Source organism: Ovis canadensis, chromosome 14 (assembly GCF_042477335.2).
Source record: "Ovis canadensis isolate MfBH-ARS-UI-01 breed Bighorn chromosome 14, ARS-UI_OviCan_v2, whole genome shotgun sequence".
NCBI classification, from domain to species: Eukaryota; Metazoa; Chordata; class Mammalia; order Artiodactyla; family Bovidae; genus Ovis; species Ovis canadensis.
This window is the reverse complement of record NC_091258.1, coordinates 59,847,073-59,866,071: the sequence shown is the minus strand read 5'-3', so window position 1 is coordinate 59,866,071 and position 18,999 is coordinate 59,847,073. Positions and strand designations below refer to the sequence as shown.

General features: G+C 35.1%; 1 protein-coding gene across 3 annotated transcripts in view; it reads left to right on the top strand.

Annotated features, from left to right (window-relative positions):
* ZNF567 (zinc finger protein 567) overlaps window positions 1–18,999 on the top strand; it is a 39,300-nt gene that overhangs the window by 15,017 nt on the left and 5,284 nt on the right. For 2 of the 3 annotated variants that reach the window (XM_069550426.1, XM_069550427.1), the window contains exons 4-6: window positions 4,853–4,979; window positions 5,235–5,321; window positions 8,741–10,813. In XM_069550426.1, coding sequence (XP_069406527.1) covers window positions 4,853–4,979; window positions 5,235–5,321; window positions 8,741–10,461 — 1,935 coding nt within the window. In that variant the 3' untranslated portion in view covers window positions 10,462–10,813. Of the gene's footprint in view, window positions 1–4,852; window positions 4,980–5,234; window positions 5,322–8,740; window positions 10,814–18,999 lie in introns of those variants that run through there. The other variant, XM_069550428.1, reaches the window with a different exon arrangement.

Here is an 18,999-nt window from a genome sequence, read left to right as displayed (position 1 = left end):
CAGCTTTCCCATGTTTAATGTTTTTATGTCCTTCTCCATCCTTTTATTTGAAACATATTTGTGTCTGTGGTATTTAAAATATGTCTCTTGATGACAGAATATATTTTGAAAGTGAAGTGAAAGTGAAAACGCTCAGTCATGTCTGACTCTTTGCGACCCTATGGACTGTAGCCTACCAGGATTCTCCACCCATAGGATGGATTTTCCAGGCAAGATTACTGGAGTGGGCTGCCATTTCCTTTTCCAGGGGATCCTCCTGACTCTGAGATCAAAGCCAGGTCTCCCGCATTGTAGGCAGATGCTTTACTATCTGAGCCACCAGGGAATACATTTTTTATAATCTCAGTCTTGGGACTTCCGTGGCAGTCCAGTGGTTAAGATTCCATGTTTCCAATGCAGGGGACAGGCATTCAATCCCTGGTTAGGGAACTAAGATCCCACAAGCCACATGGGAGTGTTTAGTTCTAAAGTTGGAGTCAGGGCTGCTATTTTGCTCTTTGTTTTCTGATTACCTGACCTGTTTTATTTGAAATCTTTTAAATATGCTTTAAATTTTACATTCAGAGAAAAATTAAGTAGAAAGTACAGTGAGTTTCCATTTATTCCCTACCCTGACAAATGCAAAGGCTTCCCTAATATTAGTATCTTGTACCAGAGTGGTATGTTGTTAAAATCAGCGAGCCTACACTGATACATCATTGTCATCCAAAGTTCATAGTTTATATTAAGGTTCATTTTTGGTGCTGTTTATTCTATAGATTTTGACAAATATATAGTGTTACGTATCTGCCATTATAATATACAGACTAATTTCACTGCTCTAAAAATCCTCTGTCCTCTGCCTACTCATCCCTCCCTCTCCTCTATAATCTGTAATAGTGGCAACCACTGATCTTTTTATCTTTTCTGTAGTTTTGACTTTTCCAGAATGTCACATAGTCAAAATGTTACATTCTGTAGCCTTTTCAGATTGGGCTTCTTAACACATTTAAGATTCCTCCTAACCTGTTTTTATGCATCTGTTCCTACATTCTGTTTTACTTTGTGTCAGTCAATACTGACACAATAATGAATTTTTATTATTCATTTTCATTTCTCTGTTGTATCTGTAGTTATATCATCTTGCATTATTTTTTGTGGTTTCTTTAGGGATTATAGTATGCAGCTTCTATAGTATAGTATCTTTAACTTATCATGATTTATTAGAGATAATGCTGAATTACTTCAGGTAAAATATATCAGCTTGCAACATTGTATTTTCATTTACTGACTTCCATGGTTTGCTTTTTGGTTCTCCATGTATGTGATATTTCTGTTTGTAATTAATGGTGTTAAAATGCTTGCTTTAAACCAAGGATCTACAGCCATTAGGTTAAATCCAGTCTGCTACCTATTTTTGTACAGATTGTGAGTTAAGAATAGTTCTTCTAGTTTAAATGTTGGAAAAAATACAAAATCAAAATATTTCTGACCTATTTAAGTTTTTAAAATTTAAATCTCAGTATCCAAACATGAAGTTTTATTCAAACACAATATTGCTCATTTATTTCATAAATTCTCCATGGTTGTTTTCATGCTAAAACAGCAGAAAAATGTTCACCAATTGCTGCTAAAAATTTAAAAAAAAAAGGAAATGAATATTTATGGTCTTTTATATAAAACTTTTCTCTAACTCTTCATTCTTTCCTAAAGACCTTGGTTATCATCTGGTGTCATTTTTACCTTCAGCCTGAAGACCTTTTTAACCATTTTTGGTTGTACAGTTTTGCTAGTGATGAATTCTTTCAAACTTTATCTGCTCATATAGCTTTATGTAGCCTTTGTTTTTAATAGGTAATGTTGCTGAGCTGAACTGAATGTTGCTGAGTACAGAATTCTTGGTTGATGTTCTCTTAGGCTTTTAGCAGTTTGATTAGGATTTTCTGACTGTAGTTTTCTTTTGTTTTTATTCTTTCGGGGTTCATTAAGCTTTTTTAATGTGTAAGTCAAGTTTTTGCTTATTTTGAATATGTTATGCCATTATTTCCTTAAAATTTTTTCAGACCTTTTTTTTTTTTCTCTTTCTCTGGGACTCCAATTATATCTGTCTTGCATCACTTTGAAATTGACCCAAAAATCTGTGAATCTGTTATTCATTTTTTTCTTTTTCATTTCCTTTCTATTCAGATGGCTTAATTTCTGTTGATCAATGTAGTCATACTTTATTATGCTTTTTTAAATTTCACTTTGCAGATATTTCATTTTTACAGATTGAAGGTTTTTAGCAATCCTGAGTTGAGCAAGTTTGTAGGTGCCATTTTTCCAACAGTATTTAGTATTTGCTCATGTCGCTGTCAAGATGGCTATTCCTGAAATATTTCACTTTATCATTATTGTATTTGTTATCATCTGTAGTCAGTGATCTTTGGTGTTACTATTACGAAAAGATTACAACTCACAGAAAGCTCTAGTGATGATCAACACATTTTATCTTAAGTATCTTTTAATTCAGACAGGCATATACATTGTTTTTTAGACATAATGCCATTGCACACATAATAGACTACAATATAATGTACATGTAACTTTTATATGCAGTGCATAATCAAAGAATTTTTGTGACTGGCTTTATTGCAATAATTATTGCAGTGGGCTAGAACTGAAACTGTGATGTCTCCAAGGTATGTCTGTGTTTACAAGGTTAATGTTTGTTCCTTTTCCTATGCTATTGAGACTATATGGTGAAATTTTCATTTCATTTATTATACTTGGTAGGTCTAGAATTTTCAGCTCATGTTTTTTTATCAGTTTATGTTTCGAGATTTTTCATTACTTCTTTGGACGCCTTTAGAACAACTACTTTAAAGTCTTTTTTTTTTTTTTTTTCCAAAATCCAACATCTAGGCTCACTAGGAATTAGTTTCTATGAACTATCTTTTTCTGAATATGGGTTATATTCCCCCTCTTATTTTTCTGTTTACATATCTGGTAATTTTTGCTAGAAACCAGGATCTCTTGAATAATGTGTTATAGTAATCTAAATTCTGTGTGTCTTGTTTTTTGAGGATTTTTGTTTGTTTTTCTTCTAGTAGATAATTAACTTGCTTGGAATCAAGTTTCAAACCCTGCCCTCCCTGTCCTCTTACTTCCACCCCAAGTGTGAAGCAGCTGATAGTTAGATCTCTTCAGCTTCCTCCTGCTGCTTTTTTCACTCTGGTCCCGTGATGGGTGATGTTCATGTACTTTTAGCTCTCAAAGAATTGGTATATATTAATGTTTAGATTTGAGGGCTTACTTTCTGCGGTACTCTTTCTTCTAGTGTTTCACCGTTTTATGCTTCCTGCTGCTTTGTTAGCCCCAACTTTCTGACACCTCAGTCCAATAAGGCTCTAGGTTCTGCTTAACTTATAAGCAGGTTGTGTAATGCTGTTAATCAAAAATGCAGAAATCTCGGAATCTCACTTGGTACACTTCTCGTTTTCAAAACTCTTTTCTCGTGTCTTGTTTGCTTTTTCCTAAGTCTCCTTTGATCTCTCTTAACAGTTGCTTAGTTTAACTATCAAACTAGAGTTCTGGCAAAGTTTATACTCAGATTTGGAGTCTCATTCTTCCAATAGTTTTCTCACTTCTAGATAAATGTCACTAAATCTTCAGCTCATCTACCAGTCCTCAATTCTGTCCTTTGTCACCTTTGAGGAAGTAAACTGGTTTTCTGCCTGCGGAGCTGTGGACTTTGGGGTGGGTACCTTCATGCAAAATAGCCACAAACTTAAGAATTCTTACTCACTGTTATCATTTAAGAATAAACTCTCCTCCAATTTTTGCCTACTTTGGTGTCCTTCCAGTGCCTTCTATTACTTTTATTATGTATTGTGTACACATTTTAAAATTATCATCTGAGGAATTGTTTTCTTAACCAGTTCACTCTATTATTGCTAGATATGTCACATTCATGCATTTTTTAGAATTTATTTTTAATAGAAGGAAAATTGCTTTACAATAATGTGTTGGTTTATACTATACATCAACATGAATCAGCCATAGGTATACATATGTCCTCTACCTCTTGAACCTCCCTCCCACCTCTTACCCATTCCACCCCTCTAGGTTGTCACAGAGCCCCAGTTGGAGTTCCCTGAGTCATACAACAAATTCTCATTGGCTATGTATTTTACATATGGTAGTATATGTATTATCATGCTACTCTCTCCGTTCACACCAATGCATTTTAAAACCATATTCTTCCTGCATAACACATTAATCTTAAAGGAGAAAAAAAATTACCTCATTGGTGAAGCCTGAAAAATTGTTCTGCCCTTGTAATTCACTGTAACATACTTCTGTTGTAGTACCCTTACCACCAGTCTTGTAGATTTGGGTTGACACATACTTTCTTAAAAGTATGTGTTGCATGCTTTGCAGCTGTAACTTCTTGTGAGCAGAGACTGTGTGTTGTATATCTTGGCACCCAAGTAAACTAATGCAATTTGGGATTGCAAAGTGACTTCACAATACATTTTTAGAATGAGTTATTAAGTAAATATGGTGGCAAGTACTTATACTTTGATTTTTTGTTGTTGTTGCTTCCCTTACAATCTAAATCACAAAACAAGAAAAATGGTAGGCTTTATTTACAAGTTTCATATGAATGCCAGAAAGGAGCAGGATCAAAACTAGTCCCCAAGGATTTACCTGGCAGTCCAGTGGTTAAGACTGTGCTTCCACTGCAAGGAGCACCGGTTCAATCCCTGGGTGGGGAGCTGAGATCCCACACGCTGTATAGGACAGCCAAAAGATAAAGTAAGTTATAAAATAAAAAAACTAGTCCCCAATTTCTGGTCAATTTTCTGATCACAGTTCCAAACCATTACAGGGATCAGTGTCATTCAAAGATGTGACTGTGGACTTCAGTCAGGAGGAGTGGCAGCACCTGGATCCTGCTCAGAAGACACTCTACATGGATGTAATGTTGGAAAACTATTGCCATCTCATTTCTATAGGTAAGAAAAATTCTTTGAAACTTTCAGTAGCATGCATTTCCTTTCAGAGTGCCTAAAATACATGTGATCTTGGTCTTCAGGGATGAATTGTTTTTGGTTGACAAAAAGGATAATTGTGTCTTCACTTGCCTAGTACAAGGTGTTGTTTACTCTTACACAAAGGAGTATCTTACTTTGCAGAATGGAAATTCAGCTTACTGATTTTTCAAATGTATTAACATCTAAGCAACTTAATCCAAATCTTCCCTTAATCAGGGTGTCACATGACCAAGCCTGATGTGATCCTCAAATTGGAACGAGGAGAAGAACCGTGGACATCATTTAAAGGTCATACCTGCTTAGGTGAGTTTCTGACTCTCAGGCAGATGAAATCTAGTGAAAAATAAATTTAAAGTGATTGGGTGGTGATGACACCTTTGAAATGTTTTGGTAGTATACTTTTAAAGGATCCTAACCTTTGAAATGACCACTGTGCCTGCAAAAATCTTAAATCACACTTTCAAATATCACTCACCCTATAAAATAGACTTTCCTAATTTGCTTGCCACTCTTAATTGCCTAATTAATTGCCTAATTGCCACTGTTAATCAAAATGTACTGTAAGCCTTCCTTCTTTTAGATCTTTTCATCCATTTCTGTCCTTTTTTAGCTTTCTCAGTCCCTTATTGTCTAGCCATTGTATAGGTTTCTTTTAGGCATTCTTATCTATCTTTAAGAAAGAAAAAATTCTTGGTTAATATTTCTCAGGTGCTTTCTATTTTATCTCCATATCTTTAGTATCATTCCAGATTTGTTTGCTGTGCTAACTCTGAGTTCCCATTCTCACCACAAGTCTAGCTATTAATTCCCTTGCCTTGGCCAAGACAGATAATTCCATAGTTACTATTTTCTTCCAGTAAGTTTTCATGGTTCATTGTATATGGATGATCATCTTACCAGAAACCGTCCCTTGCTTTGGGTAAAACATTGACTTGTTCTTACCCTGATTCTCTAAGTGATTATTTCCAGCTTAGTCTGTTCTCTTTATACTCTGGCCACATTGCCTGGAACAGTGCCTTATACATAGTAGTCACATACATCTTTTTTTTTTTAATGTATATTATTTCTCTAGACTCTCAAGTCTTTTTTCTCTAATTTGTCATCAAGAGATCTACCTTTTAATTATAGTAGTATCATCCATTCTGAGAATTTAAACTCTTTGTTTTATATAAATACCTCTAGCACTGACATACTTGGCACATTTCTCCCACCTTCACTCTAGTGCTTCATAAGTTCTGCACTCTAATGTCTTACCTATTCCAACTTTCCTAGCTCTTAAATTCTTTCCCACTAACTATTTCCAGATTATTTTGTTCCTCCTGTGATACCAGCTTGATTGTCTCTCATAATCTTTGGGGAACCTCTTCACAGTTTGTGTTTATAAGCCTGTGAAATATATTTACATCCTCCTATATTTTCATTTTTCACTGTGGTTTTCTCACTTCTACATAAATATACAGATTGACAGCTACTATATTTCATGTCTTAAAACTGTAATTACAATTTGGCTTTGCTATAATTTTTGTGCTCATTTTTTCAACTTATATTGTTACTTTCCTGACAAGATACTTATTCCCTACTTCTTTTTGTTAATTATATGACATTGAAAGTCTCCTTTATACAAGGATTACCATAGTAAGCCATCATGTGGTCTTTTCAAGTTTTTCTCTTTTGTGGAAACTTGCTAATTTCTACTTGATCTAGTCTCCTAAATGTCCTCTATACATGTAAGGTTTATCATGTCTGTACTTTTCACTGTGTTCACCCTTCTATATAATGTGTATCTTTGAAGTCATGATTTCTTATCCTTGCTCTTCCTTGACTACTCCCCAGCATATCCACCTTTCCTTTTTCTTCATTCCCATGTTGCTTATAACTGTAACACATACAACTCTTAAAGATTATATAATTTGATACTTGACTGTACATGGTTTAAGGATTCATTCTTTCAAAGATAATATCCTTTGTACTTTCTTTGCTGTAGTATACATGTTAAGTAGTCAGTTGCCCTTTTTCTGTTTGTGGAACTGTATGGGGGAGATCTCTTTGTCCTCCATTCACAAAGCATGTACTGATAAGTCCTTTCAGAAGTATTTGCTGAGGTCATGGCTCTGTACATCTGATTGAAGTGGTGGATTCTAACAGACACTACCTATCTATGATCTGCAGTATTAATGTAAACTCAGAAGAATACAAAGAACATAACCAATAAAGAATTATGAGAAAGGATTATTGTCAAAGTTTGCATTTTTAATGAGATATTTATGATACAGTGTAAGCTTATAAAAAGATTTGTTAGAATTTTTTTTATAAACTATAATTGTTTTCAAGTTATAAAGAAACAAATCTTAAATTGATGGTGGGGCATATGTGAAGGGTTTTGATATCATGGAGTGGTAGCATTTTCTTGAAGATTCTCTAAATATGATTAGAAATAAGACTAGGAAAAAAGTCAGCTGATTAAAAGAATGTAAGTAAAGCATGTGATTAGGAATAAGTGAGGTATATATACAGCAATAAATATGAGGCTTTACTTATTATGGGTGAGATTTTTCAGATATGTGGACAACGCTGAAAACTTGTTCGAACATAAAAAGTGAGTTTAGGTGCTGTAAAGTTTTATTTACAGGAGAAATTCCTTGTATGTTAGTACTGGAGGCAGTGGACTCAGGAAGAAACAGACTTTTGAGCCTAGATTTAACATTGTTTCACTAGATATGGATGATCTCAAATATAATTATAAATTTATAAGAGAAATAAAGGCTAAGGTTAATGCGTGATCTAGAACCACAGGGAGCAATCTTTCTGGTCCACATATGGAAAACTGGAGTTAAGAATGTTACTGTATCGGAGAAAGACTTGATTCTTTCTTTAAACCTCAAAAATTAAGTTAGCAGTTGAAAAGAATAATTATAATTAATTGTCATGAAAGTTCCTGTTGGGGGACTTCCCTGGTGATTCAGTGGTTAAGAGTCTGGGCTTCCACTGTAGAGGGTATGAGTTCAGTCTCTGGTCAGGGAACTAAGATCCTGCATGCTGCACAATTTGGTGGAAAAAAAGCCATTTGTTTTTAATAAAAATAAAGTTCCTGTTGGGAGTGTTTTCTTTGTACTTCCCTCACAAGAAAAAATGATTCCCAGTTATATGGAGGATTAGAGTGTAGACTATAGGATTTTTTTCCCTAAATGCTAGGAAAATAATTAATGCTTGGAAAGATTTATTGATGGCTGTGTGGAAGGGGGTTGGTGGAACAACTGAAAGTATTTTACCTCACAATCTAGGGATGAACATGTAAAAGCTCTAATCTGTGTCCTCCAAACACTTACCTCTAAAATTTTCCCTGAACTAGCTTTTCCACTAATTTGTCTTGTTCATCCTACTTAAATCTTAATGCCATAGGTTCAGTTGATTGCCTCTAAATCCACCTATCCAAGCATGAATTCCTCTTCCACTATTCTTGTGTCTCTTTCCTTTACTGTTTCTTGTCTTTGTTTCACTTTCTGTATGAAGTTCTGGTACATAGTGCAGATGTTACTAGCATTCATTACTTATTTTTCACCTTTTTCCACACTGAGGCAGAGTGTTTAATTTAGGTTCCATGTCTTTTCCCAGGCAAGGAATAATTTGTCCTTGATCTTTTTTGGCCTCATACACATATACAATTCCTTTTCATAGAAAATATGTAAGATTCACAAGTTGTTATTAATTATATTCTTTTCTAGAAGAAAACTGGAAAGCCGAAGACTTTTTATTGAAATTCAAGGAACAGCAAGATAAGTATTCTAGATCAGTTATATTAATCAACCACAAAAAGCTGGTTAATGAGAACGGTAGTACATGTGAAAAGACATTTACTTTAAGTAAAAACTCTATTAATTCAAAAAAGCTACCTCCTGAATATGACACTCATGAAAAGATTTTAAAAAATGTTTCAGAATTAATCATCAGTAATCTAAGTCCTACAAGAAGGAGACTTAGTGAGTGTAATGGGTATGGGAAATCACTCCTCAATACTAAACCAGAGACAGCTCACTCTGGAGTCAAATCTCATAATCAACGTGGGAGGACCATCAGTCATAATGAAACGATCACGCAATATCATAAGATGGAAACACCAGCACAGTCATTTGAATATAATGACTGTGAGAAAGCCTTTTTTAAAAGAGGAGGCCCAATTACACATAGTAGAACTTACAGAAGGGGAAACACATCTGATTATAATAAAAGAAGAAGAACAACCAATATTGAAAAAAAGCATACATGCACTGAATGTGGGAAGTCCTTTTGCAGGAAATCAGTATTGATTCTGCATCAGGGAATTCACACAGAAGAAAAACCCTATCAATGTCATCAGTGTGGAAATTCATTTAGGAGGAAATCCTATCTCATTGATCATCAGAGAACTCACACAGGAGAGAAACCCTTTGTTTGTAATGAATGTGGTAAGTCTTTCCGCCTAAAGACAGCCCTCACTGATCATCAGCGAACACATACAGGGGAGAAATCATATGAATGTCCACAATGTAGGAATGCCTTTAGATTGAAATCACACCTCATTCGTCATCAGAGAACTCACACAGGAGAGAAACCATATGAGTGTAGCAACTGTGGGAAGTCTTTCCGCCAGAAAACAACGCTCTCCCTACATCAGAGAATTCATACAGGAGAAAAACCCTATATTTGTAAAGAATGTGGAAAGTCCTTTCATCAGAAGGCAAACCTTACTGTACATCAAAGAACTCATACAGGGGAAAAACCCTATATTTGTAATGAATGTGGGAAATCCTTCTCCCAGAAAACAACCCTTGCTCTTCATGAGAAGACTCATAATGAAGAGAAACCTTATATTTGTAATGAATGTGGAAAATCCTTCCGCCAGAAGACAACCCTTGTGGCACATCAGAGAACACATACAGGGGAAAAATCCTATGAATGTCCTCACTGTGGGAAGGCTTTTAGAATGAAGTCATACCTCATTGATCATCACAGAACTCACACAGGAGAGAAACCATATGAATGTAATGAATGTGGAAAGTCCTTCAGTCAGAAGACAAATCTCAATTTACATCAGAGAATCCACACAGGAGAGAAACCTTATATTTGTAATGAATGTGGGAAGTCTTTTCGCCAGAAAGCAACCCTCACTGTACATCAGAAAATACATACAGGGCAGAAATCCTATGAATGCCCTCAGTGCGGGAAAGCCTTTAGCAGGAAGTCATATCTCATTCATCATCAAAGAACTCATACAGGAGAGAAACCATACAAGTGTAGTGAATGTGGGAAGTGCTTCCGCCAGAAGACAAATCTCATTGTACATCAGAGAACTCACACAGGGGAGAAACCATATATTTGTAATGAATGTGGTAAGTCCTTCAGTTATAAGAGAAATCTTATTGTCCATCAGAGAACTCACAAGGGAGAAAACATGGAAATGCAGTAATAAATGATGTGATTTCTTTGTGAAGTCTTTCTAAGTTATTGTAAAACTTTTTTTTTAAAGCATGCTTAAACATATATATGAGGTAATTTTAATCACAAATGTAATAATAATTATTAACTTAATGTACTGTACCACATAAATATTTATCTATGTTTACTAGCATATGAAATGTGTGTGATCATTGATATTGAACTTTTTATCAGCAATGAAGCTAATTTTCTAAGTTTTTGAGTTCTCCTGACTCAGTTTATTTTTTTAAGTGCTTATATAGTACATGCAGAGGCAAGATACAAAATGCTTATAAGCATCAGCCTCCATAAGAGGAAGAAAATATGAAATAAACTTCTTGCACTCTTCAGAACAAAATGTAGTTGTTACTACCCTCAAAGTTTGACCACTTCCCGGTTTTTAACATGAAATAGTTTTCTTTTTCAAACTATATACATATTTTGTTATTCATTATAAATTCTTTTGTGTTGTTTCACTCAACTTTTTAAAGATTCATACATTATTGTATGTGGCAGTAGTGTATTCATTTACATTCTGTATACTATTCCATTTTAAGAATATACTGCTATTTATCAATCCTCTTGATGGGTATTTGTATTTTTTTATAATTTTGTGTTGTAATAAAAACGTGGCTGTAAATATTCTTGTATATGTCTGTCTGTGGGGGGGGGGGGTGTGTGTATGCTTGTATTTCTGTTGATTTTATACAAAGACTGAAATTACTTAATCCCAGGGTGTGTATAAAAGGTTTTCAGTTATGGTTGATACTGCCAGAGATCTCTCAAACTTTTCTCAACATGGGATGATTCACTTTGGAGAGTATTATGATATACACGGTATATGTAAATCACAGTGTACTTTGAGTTACATTTTAGTGCTGCATGTTATATTTAGAAATCTTACCACCATATATGTCTTTTTAGCCTCCCCTGTTTATATTATGAATATTACATTTATTTTATCTATATACATTGCAAGCCTCATGAGACAGTGTTATACTCCTTGCTTTTTAGCACAGTAAATATTTATAAAAAGAAAAAAAATTTATTTTTTACTCAGCAATTTGCCATTTCTATAGCTCTTATTTTTGAAGTTTCAAGTTTTCCTTTGGTATCATTTTCCTTTCATCTAAAGAGTTTTGTTTAGCGCTTCTTTTAGAGCAAACCTGCTGGTAGCAAATCCTCATTGTCTTTCTTTATCTAATATCTTTTATTCTTCATTCTTGATCATTTTCACTGGATAAAGAATGGGGTTGACATTTCTTTCCTTAAAGCATTTTAAAAATGTTCAACTACCCTTGGGCCTTCGTACTTTCAGTGAGAGTTCTGTTATTCAAGGCATTGTTCTCCTATATGTAAAATGCATCTGTATTCTCTGGAAGCTTTTGTTTTTTTGTTTTCTTTGATTTTCAGCAGTTTGGTTATGATGTGTCTCAGGAATGGTTTCTTATAGTTTATCTTTTTTGTGATATGCTACATTTCTTGAATCTGTAAGTTTAAGGTCTTTTGCTAAACTTGGTAGGTTTTCAACCATTAATTCCTTATAAATATTTTTTTCTTCCTGGTACTTTCTTTTTTCCTTTCACAATCTCAGGGACACAAACGACAAACCCTTTGGTATTGTCCCTCAGATCCTAGAGACTTTAATAAGTTTTGTTTTATTGTAAATCTTTCTCTATTAGATAATTTTTTATTGATCCAAGTTCAGGTTCACTAAATCTTTTCTCTGTTTTCTCCATTTTGTTGCTGAACCCATCAAATAGGTTTTACTTTTCATCATATTTTTTTAGTTCTAAAATTTCCTTTTATACATCTGAAAATTATATAATAAAACATTTTAATTAAAGTTCCTTAAAACAATTCTTTTTGGTTCTTTTTTTACAGCTTCTGTGTCTCTGCTTAGATTCCCCTTTACTTGTTGAAACATGCTTCTAATAGCTGTTTAAAAGTCTTTGGAATTCTAATGTGGATCATCTCAGTGTTGATGTCTTTTCCTTTTTTTCTTTTCCATTGTGAGTTGTTAAAATTGTCCTATTCCACTGTATGCAGAATACATTTTTATTGTTTGCTAGACATTTTGAATAATTCGATTCTTTGAATCTATTTTAAATCCTGTGGGGGGCATAATTTTGGTTTGCTTATCTTAGTAGGTTGAATTCAGAATCAGTGTGTAAGTTCTAAAGTACTTTCTGTGCCCTGGGCTTCCAATGTCAGTTCAGTTTTCAAAGCATTTGCAGTGCCAGTGTGCTTTATCTTTCAAGTGCTTCACCCAGGACCCACTCTGAGGCCTGGTTTATGGTCTACCTTCTAGTTCAATTCTCAAGGCCTTTGGTGTGCTGCCTAGTGTCAGATCTACATGTGTGCACCCTCGACTTATATACTTTAAGGGATCTCTAACTTGAGTTGCCTCCTCTCCCCTATTTTCCTAGAACTTTTTAGTTCCCAGAGGACCCCTTCCTGGCTCTAGTTACAGCAACAGGGCTTTATTTAGTCTTCTCATTCTGCTGTGTCCTTGCCACAACTCAGTCTTCCTCCAGGGCCAACCAGTGAGAGAATAAAAGAAGAAAAACGCAATGGGATTTTCTCCATCTTCTTCACAACAGACTTCCACTAGTAAGATAGGATTGCCTTTCCTTGGGATTTAAGTACTTGCTGGAAGCTACTGGTATCATGGATATCTTCCACTTCTCTGCCCCACAGAAATCCCTTCTGTCACTCTTCCAACTAGACATACCTTCTTATGGAGCTCTCTAAGTTTGGCTCGGAATCTTGGGATTCAGGTTGTTTCAGTCCAAAGTTCTGCCTCTCAAGTCATGCTTTCCTCCATGTTTGGTTTTGTTTTGCTAACATTTTCCTTAGAATATTTTCATTCATAGTCACAGATTAAACTCATTTAGGTTTTTTGGAAGCTGTCTTCATCTAGTGTTTAGACTTCTAGGATGAGCTTGTAAAATTCTTCTAGAGATTATTCTTAGAGTTTCTAAGTGATGATTTAAGTATTGTTTTTAGAGAGAACTTGGACCAAATTTTTATTTTTCTGCTATGTATATTGGACTATGCAGATTTCTACCTTATCTTGAATGAATTTGAATTCATTTAATTCATGTACACCTGTGGCTGATTAATGTTGATGTATGGCAGAAACCATGGAGGTAAAGTAATTAGCCTCCGATTAAAATAAATTAATAAAAAGGAGCAAAAAAAAATACTTTCTTTAGTATTATTATTTTTAAATTTTCCATAAATATATATATTACCTTATTAATGCTGTCATATTTCTTGTCTTTTCATAGATCAAATTTATAAGTCTAATTTAGATGGGTGTTTTTTTCCACACAAATTTAATAGGTTTTATTTCTTCTTTCACTGATTTCTAATTTTAACCATATAAATGATTTCATTCTACAGTAGTTAGGTTAATTTGTTCTTTTTCTAGTTTCTTGGGTTTTGATTACATCATCAGTTTTATCAAGTGTCCGCTATGTGACAGACACTGTTTCAGAACAATATCTTGATTTCCCAAATTTTGTTAAAGAGTGTTAGTGTTCTTGTAAGATGGCTTTCCTAGGACAGGTCAAGTGTGGAAAAAGAAACCAGATAATTGACCAGAATTAAGATCTGAGGCTTCCCTGGTCCCTCAGCAGTAAAGAATCCACCTGCCAATACAGGAGATGTGGGTTCGATCCCTGGGTCAGAGAGATCCCCTGGAGAAGGAAATGACAACCTACAACCTACTCCAGTATTCTTGTCTAAGAAATCCCACGGACAGAGGAGCCTGGTGGGCTATAGTCCATGAGGTCACAAAGAGTCAGACATGACAGCAACTAAACATCAACAGCAAGATGACTTTGGTCACCTCTTAAAGGTTTTGATATGTAGTAATGCATTATCACTCATCTGAGTGGTATCCTATTTTCGTTCTGATTTTCTCTGTGAATCAAACAAATAAAATATAAATTTCCAAGAGGAGGTTAGAATCACTTCATAAGTTACTTTCTAATTGTAAGAATAAAAAAAGGCCCTCTAAAATGGAGAGAGTTGACAGTCACCACCTTAACCATATGTTCAAATTTAGCCTCATGATTTCAATCTGTACCTTGATATCTGACAATACTACATACATCATTTTGGAAATATTCTGCAAAATTGTTTGATTCAAACTTAATCTTTTCTCTACCCTTAACAAATTGCTGACCAGGAAGTTTTGCAGAAACCAACGCCTGTGGCCAGTTATTTGTCATCTAAAGAATATTGAAACACTCTGGTCCACAATGTTTGGGTAACAAAAGATGTATTAATATGTCTCTGGTCAATAATGTGTTAATTCCAATATAGATGGCAGAATAAATTAAATGACAACATTAGGAGACAAGCACAACAATCCCAAATATGGACCATCCTGCAAGGTGACATGGACTCTAAGAAGAAAACTCATGAAGAAAAATAAAAGTGAAGAACTAAAATAGATGAGAAGAGATAGATCACTAAATGCAATTTCTGAGCCTAGAGTTTACTTTAGATTTTTTTTTTTTTTAAGTAGGGACTTCCCTAGTAGTCCAGTGGTTATGACTCTGTGCTTCCAATGCAGGGAGCGTGGGTTTGATCCATTTATATTCCATATGACACACAGTATGACCAAAAAAATAATAAAATAACTTTTTAGAAAATGAAAGTAACTATTAAAGTCAATCTTGGGACAACTGGGAAGATCTGAACATGTGTCACATGATATATTTTAGAAGATGTGGTTATAGTAGGGTTATGTTGAAAATTACATATAGGAAGATAACCCAGATATGATAAACTGTTAGCTTTTAAACTAGGTGGAGGGTAGGATGGCAAATACATGTCCATTGTACTTTTTAAACTTTCCTGTATGTTTGAAAATTTTCATAATGGCAACTTGGAAGGTTTACTAATGGACAGTTTTCTCTTAGTTATCCTTTTGATCATTTCTAATAAATTCTGGGTTGTGAGCAGAGTGTAGATTATAGGGTATCTCTTATTAGCAGTTTATTAATAGCAAACTGCTTCATACCCTTTTCTACTTCAGCAATTAGCTATATTCTCAATATATATTTACAGCCACTAATTCCAGAGTGTTTATTCCAGCATTAGTTTCCTGATGCAGCTCATCAAGAATGAAGTTGTCTCACATGTTCTCTGTATTACAGGACTTTATTCAAAGTCAGTCATCTAAAGTTGAATAGGAGGATGGAGGTAATTGGAGGCTTTTCTAAGATCATTACCAACACAGTGTCTTTCTCTAAGAATTCACTAATGGTAATGCTCTTGCTTATCTGATCAACAGTAGCTAATATTTGTTAAATAATCTTAACAAAGATTTACAGGTCCTCATAAAAACTCAGTTAGATCGGTATTATCACTGTTTTACAACTGAGGCACAGAGCTAATAAGTATATTGCTGCATATCTTGATGTGATAGACTAGGTATGGGCTGTGACTAAAGGCTTTCTTTCAGTTCCACAACTGGTAGCTTAAGAGATTATACAAATTTACGGATATCCAACAGGAGTTGAGTGGTTTTGATCTCAGGTGGCCTTGGCCTGCAGCAACTTGAAGCAGGATCTCACTTCCCTAGCCAGAGGTTGAAGTCAGGAAGAGGCAGCGAGAGTCCTGAGTCCTAGCCACTAGACCACGAGGGCCAGTGACAAGGCCCTGGCTTGTCCTGTTTGTGGAAATGAATGTCAACAAAGAGATGGAAAGTAGTGAATTACTAGGAGGAAAGAAAAGTACATGTGAATAAATGCACATAGGTGGGCCCAGAGAGAGTGTCATGCTTTCATGGTAGCTTAAATTCCTTATATGGAGCATTTCTTCTGGGTTTCCTCTGGTCAGTCATCTTGCTGGCTCTGAGTCTATATTTAATATAACTGGGGGTCCTCTCCTGTGTGCATGCACATCCCTTAGCTCAGATGGATTCCAGTGCAAAGGCCTCTGGGATGACTGACATCACCTACTACTGGTGGCACCTCCTGCCTTTTTGGACTCTGAGGAGCCTTTCTGCATATGTGTAGTTGGGAAGGTCTCCTTGACCTCAAGAATGAGAAATAATATGTTCTCTTTATCTTTTATATGGGCGGGCCTCACCTCCTCTTCACTTCTGCCATTATTTCTATCTTGGAATATCTGTCCACAGGGGACAGACTCCAGCTGCTCAGCCTGGGGCCTATCTACTGTCTCAGTTTTGGAAGTATTTTATATGTTCATTAGATTAAGATACCTGGCAAGAAATCTTTTACATTGTAAGAATGGCAAAAAAAATTCCCAAACATTCCCCCAATATTAATATTCTGTTAAGAGCTGAGTGAAAGAAAAAGCACTTTTTTATCAACACTACAAGGTTATGAATTCTCAGATGTTCATAGAGACATGAATATTGGGCCTTCCTGCATGTCTTACATTTTTAGAGTTTTAACATTATTAAGTCTCTGATGTTCAATAAAGTGTGAAAAGCATCCCCAAATTCCTTAAATTCACAGGGTTTCTACTAATGTACATTCACTAATGTTCATTCTATCGAAAGCCATCCCATATCACCCCATACATTCATATCTTTGGTTTCTCACCATAATAAATTATCTAATGATCTGTAAGAATTGAATGAACTTCAAAGGCCCTTCTGTGTATCTTAAATTCCCAGGTTCTCCTTAGTGTTCGGTTTTTGATGTTGATTGTGTTGAACTCCATCTGTAGGTCTTTCCACATTCCTTATATTCATAGGGTTTCTCACCAATACGAATTCTTTGATGCTTAGTAAGATATGCCCTCTGCCTAAAGGCCTTCCTACATTCTTAACATTCATAGGGTTTCTCATTAGTATGAATGCTATGTTGAGCTTTAAGGTATGAATTAAGTCTTAAGGTTTTTTCCCATATTCCTTACATTCATAAGATTTCTCATCTGTATGAATTTTTTGATGTTGACCAAGTTGTGCACATGATCTTAAAGATTTTCACATTCCTTGCATTCCTTTCATCAGTATGATGCATCAGTGTGCATTCCTTTCATCAGTGTGAATTTTCTGGTATACTCTAAAGTATCTGGAAGAGTTGAAGGTCTTCCCACAGATCTGACATTCATAAAACTTCTTCCCAGAATGAATATTCTTTTGTACTTTAAGGTCTTTACCTAACTAAAAGCTTTCCCACATTTTTTACATATATAGGATTTCACTCCTCTATGAATTTTTATATGTTGAGTGAGTTCATGTATTCAAAATGTCTTCCCATATTCTTTACATAATAGGGTTTCTCCCCTGAGTGAATATTTTTGTGTACTCTAAGGTCTCTGCCAAAACTAAAAGCCTTTCCAGATTCTAGACATACAAACAGTTTCACTCCATTATGAACTTTCAAATGTCAAGCTGGTTGTTCACAAATTCTAAAGGCCTTCCCATATACCTTAGATGCATAAGGCTTCTCACCAGTATGAATTTTTCTCACATTTCATTCAATCTGAGCCATAAATAAAGGTCTTCCCACATTCTTTACATTCATAAATGTTTCTCTATTAGGAATTCTGTGATCTGTGATGTAGGGTGAGAGATGTATCTTTTCTGTGAATAGGTATATTTTCATATGATTTTCATTTGGCTAAAATATTCATTTTGAAGTTCTTGTTTCTCAATCTTGGCTTTACTCTGCCAGCTGTTTTTAATGATGGAATGAATTCTCAAGGTCAAGCATTTCACTTTTTTATCTTCCATTTAGATAAATTTATTTCAGAAATGTTTTCTTCTGGAGATAATCTCTTTGTATCACACCTGGTCTCCAAACTTGGAAAAATAAAGCAAGAAAACTAACAAATATTGTTTTCCTGTACTAGGAGGTGGGGGTGGGGGACAGCAGAGATAAGTGATAAACTGAAAATAAAGTACATTAGAAATGAATTTTGATAAAGTTATTATGCAATTTGAAGAAGGCAAAGAGAATAATGAAAGCATATTTTGTGAGATCTGTAACAATGAAAATAAATTACATTACTGATTCTAAAATTTGAATGTTCAATTAAAATCAACTCAGGAACCTGTTGCAAGTATTCATTTCAGAGACCAACCCAGACCAAGTGAATCAGAATCTGTAAGGGTAAGTTAGCAATATCAGTTCAGTCTCTGAGTCGTATCCAACTCTTTGCAACCCCATGGACAGCAGCACGCCAGACTTCCTTGTCCACCAACTCCCCGGAGCTTGCTTAAACTGATGTCCATCGAATTGGTGATGCCATCCAACCATCTCATCCTCTGTCGTCCCCTTCTCCTCCTACCTTCAGTCTTTCCCAGCATCAGGGTCTTTTCTAATGAGTCAGTTCTTCACATCAGGTGGCCAAAGTATTGGAGCTTCAGCTTCAGCATCAGTCTTTCCAATGAATATTCAGGACCAACTTCCTTTAGGATTGACTGGTTTGATCTCCTTGCAGTCCAAGAGACTCTCAAGTCTTCTCCAACATCACAGTTTAAAAACATCAATTCTTTGGTGCTCAGCTTTCTTCATGGTCCAATTCTCACATC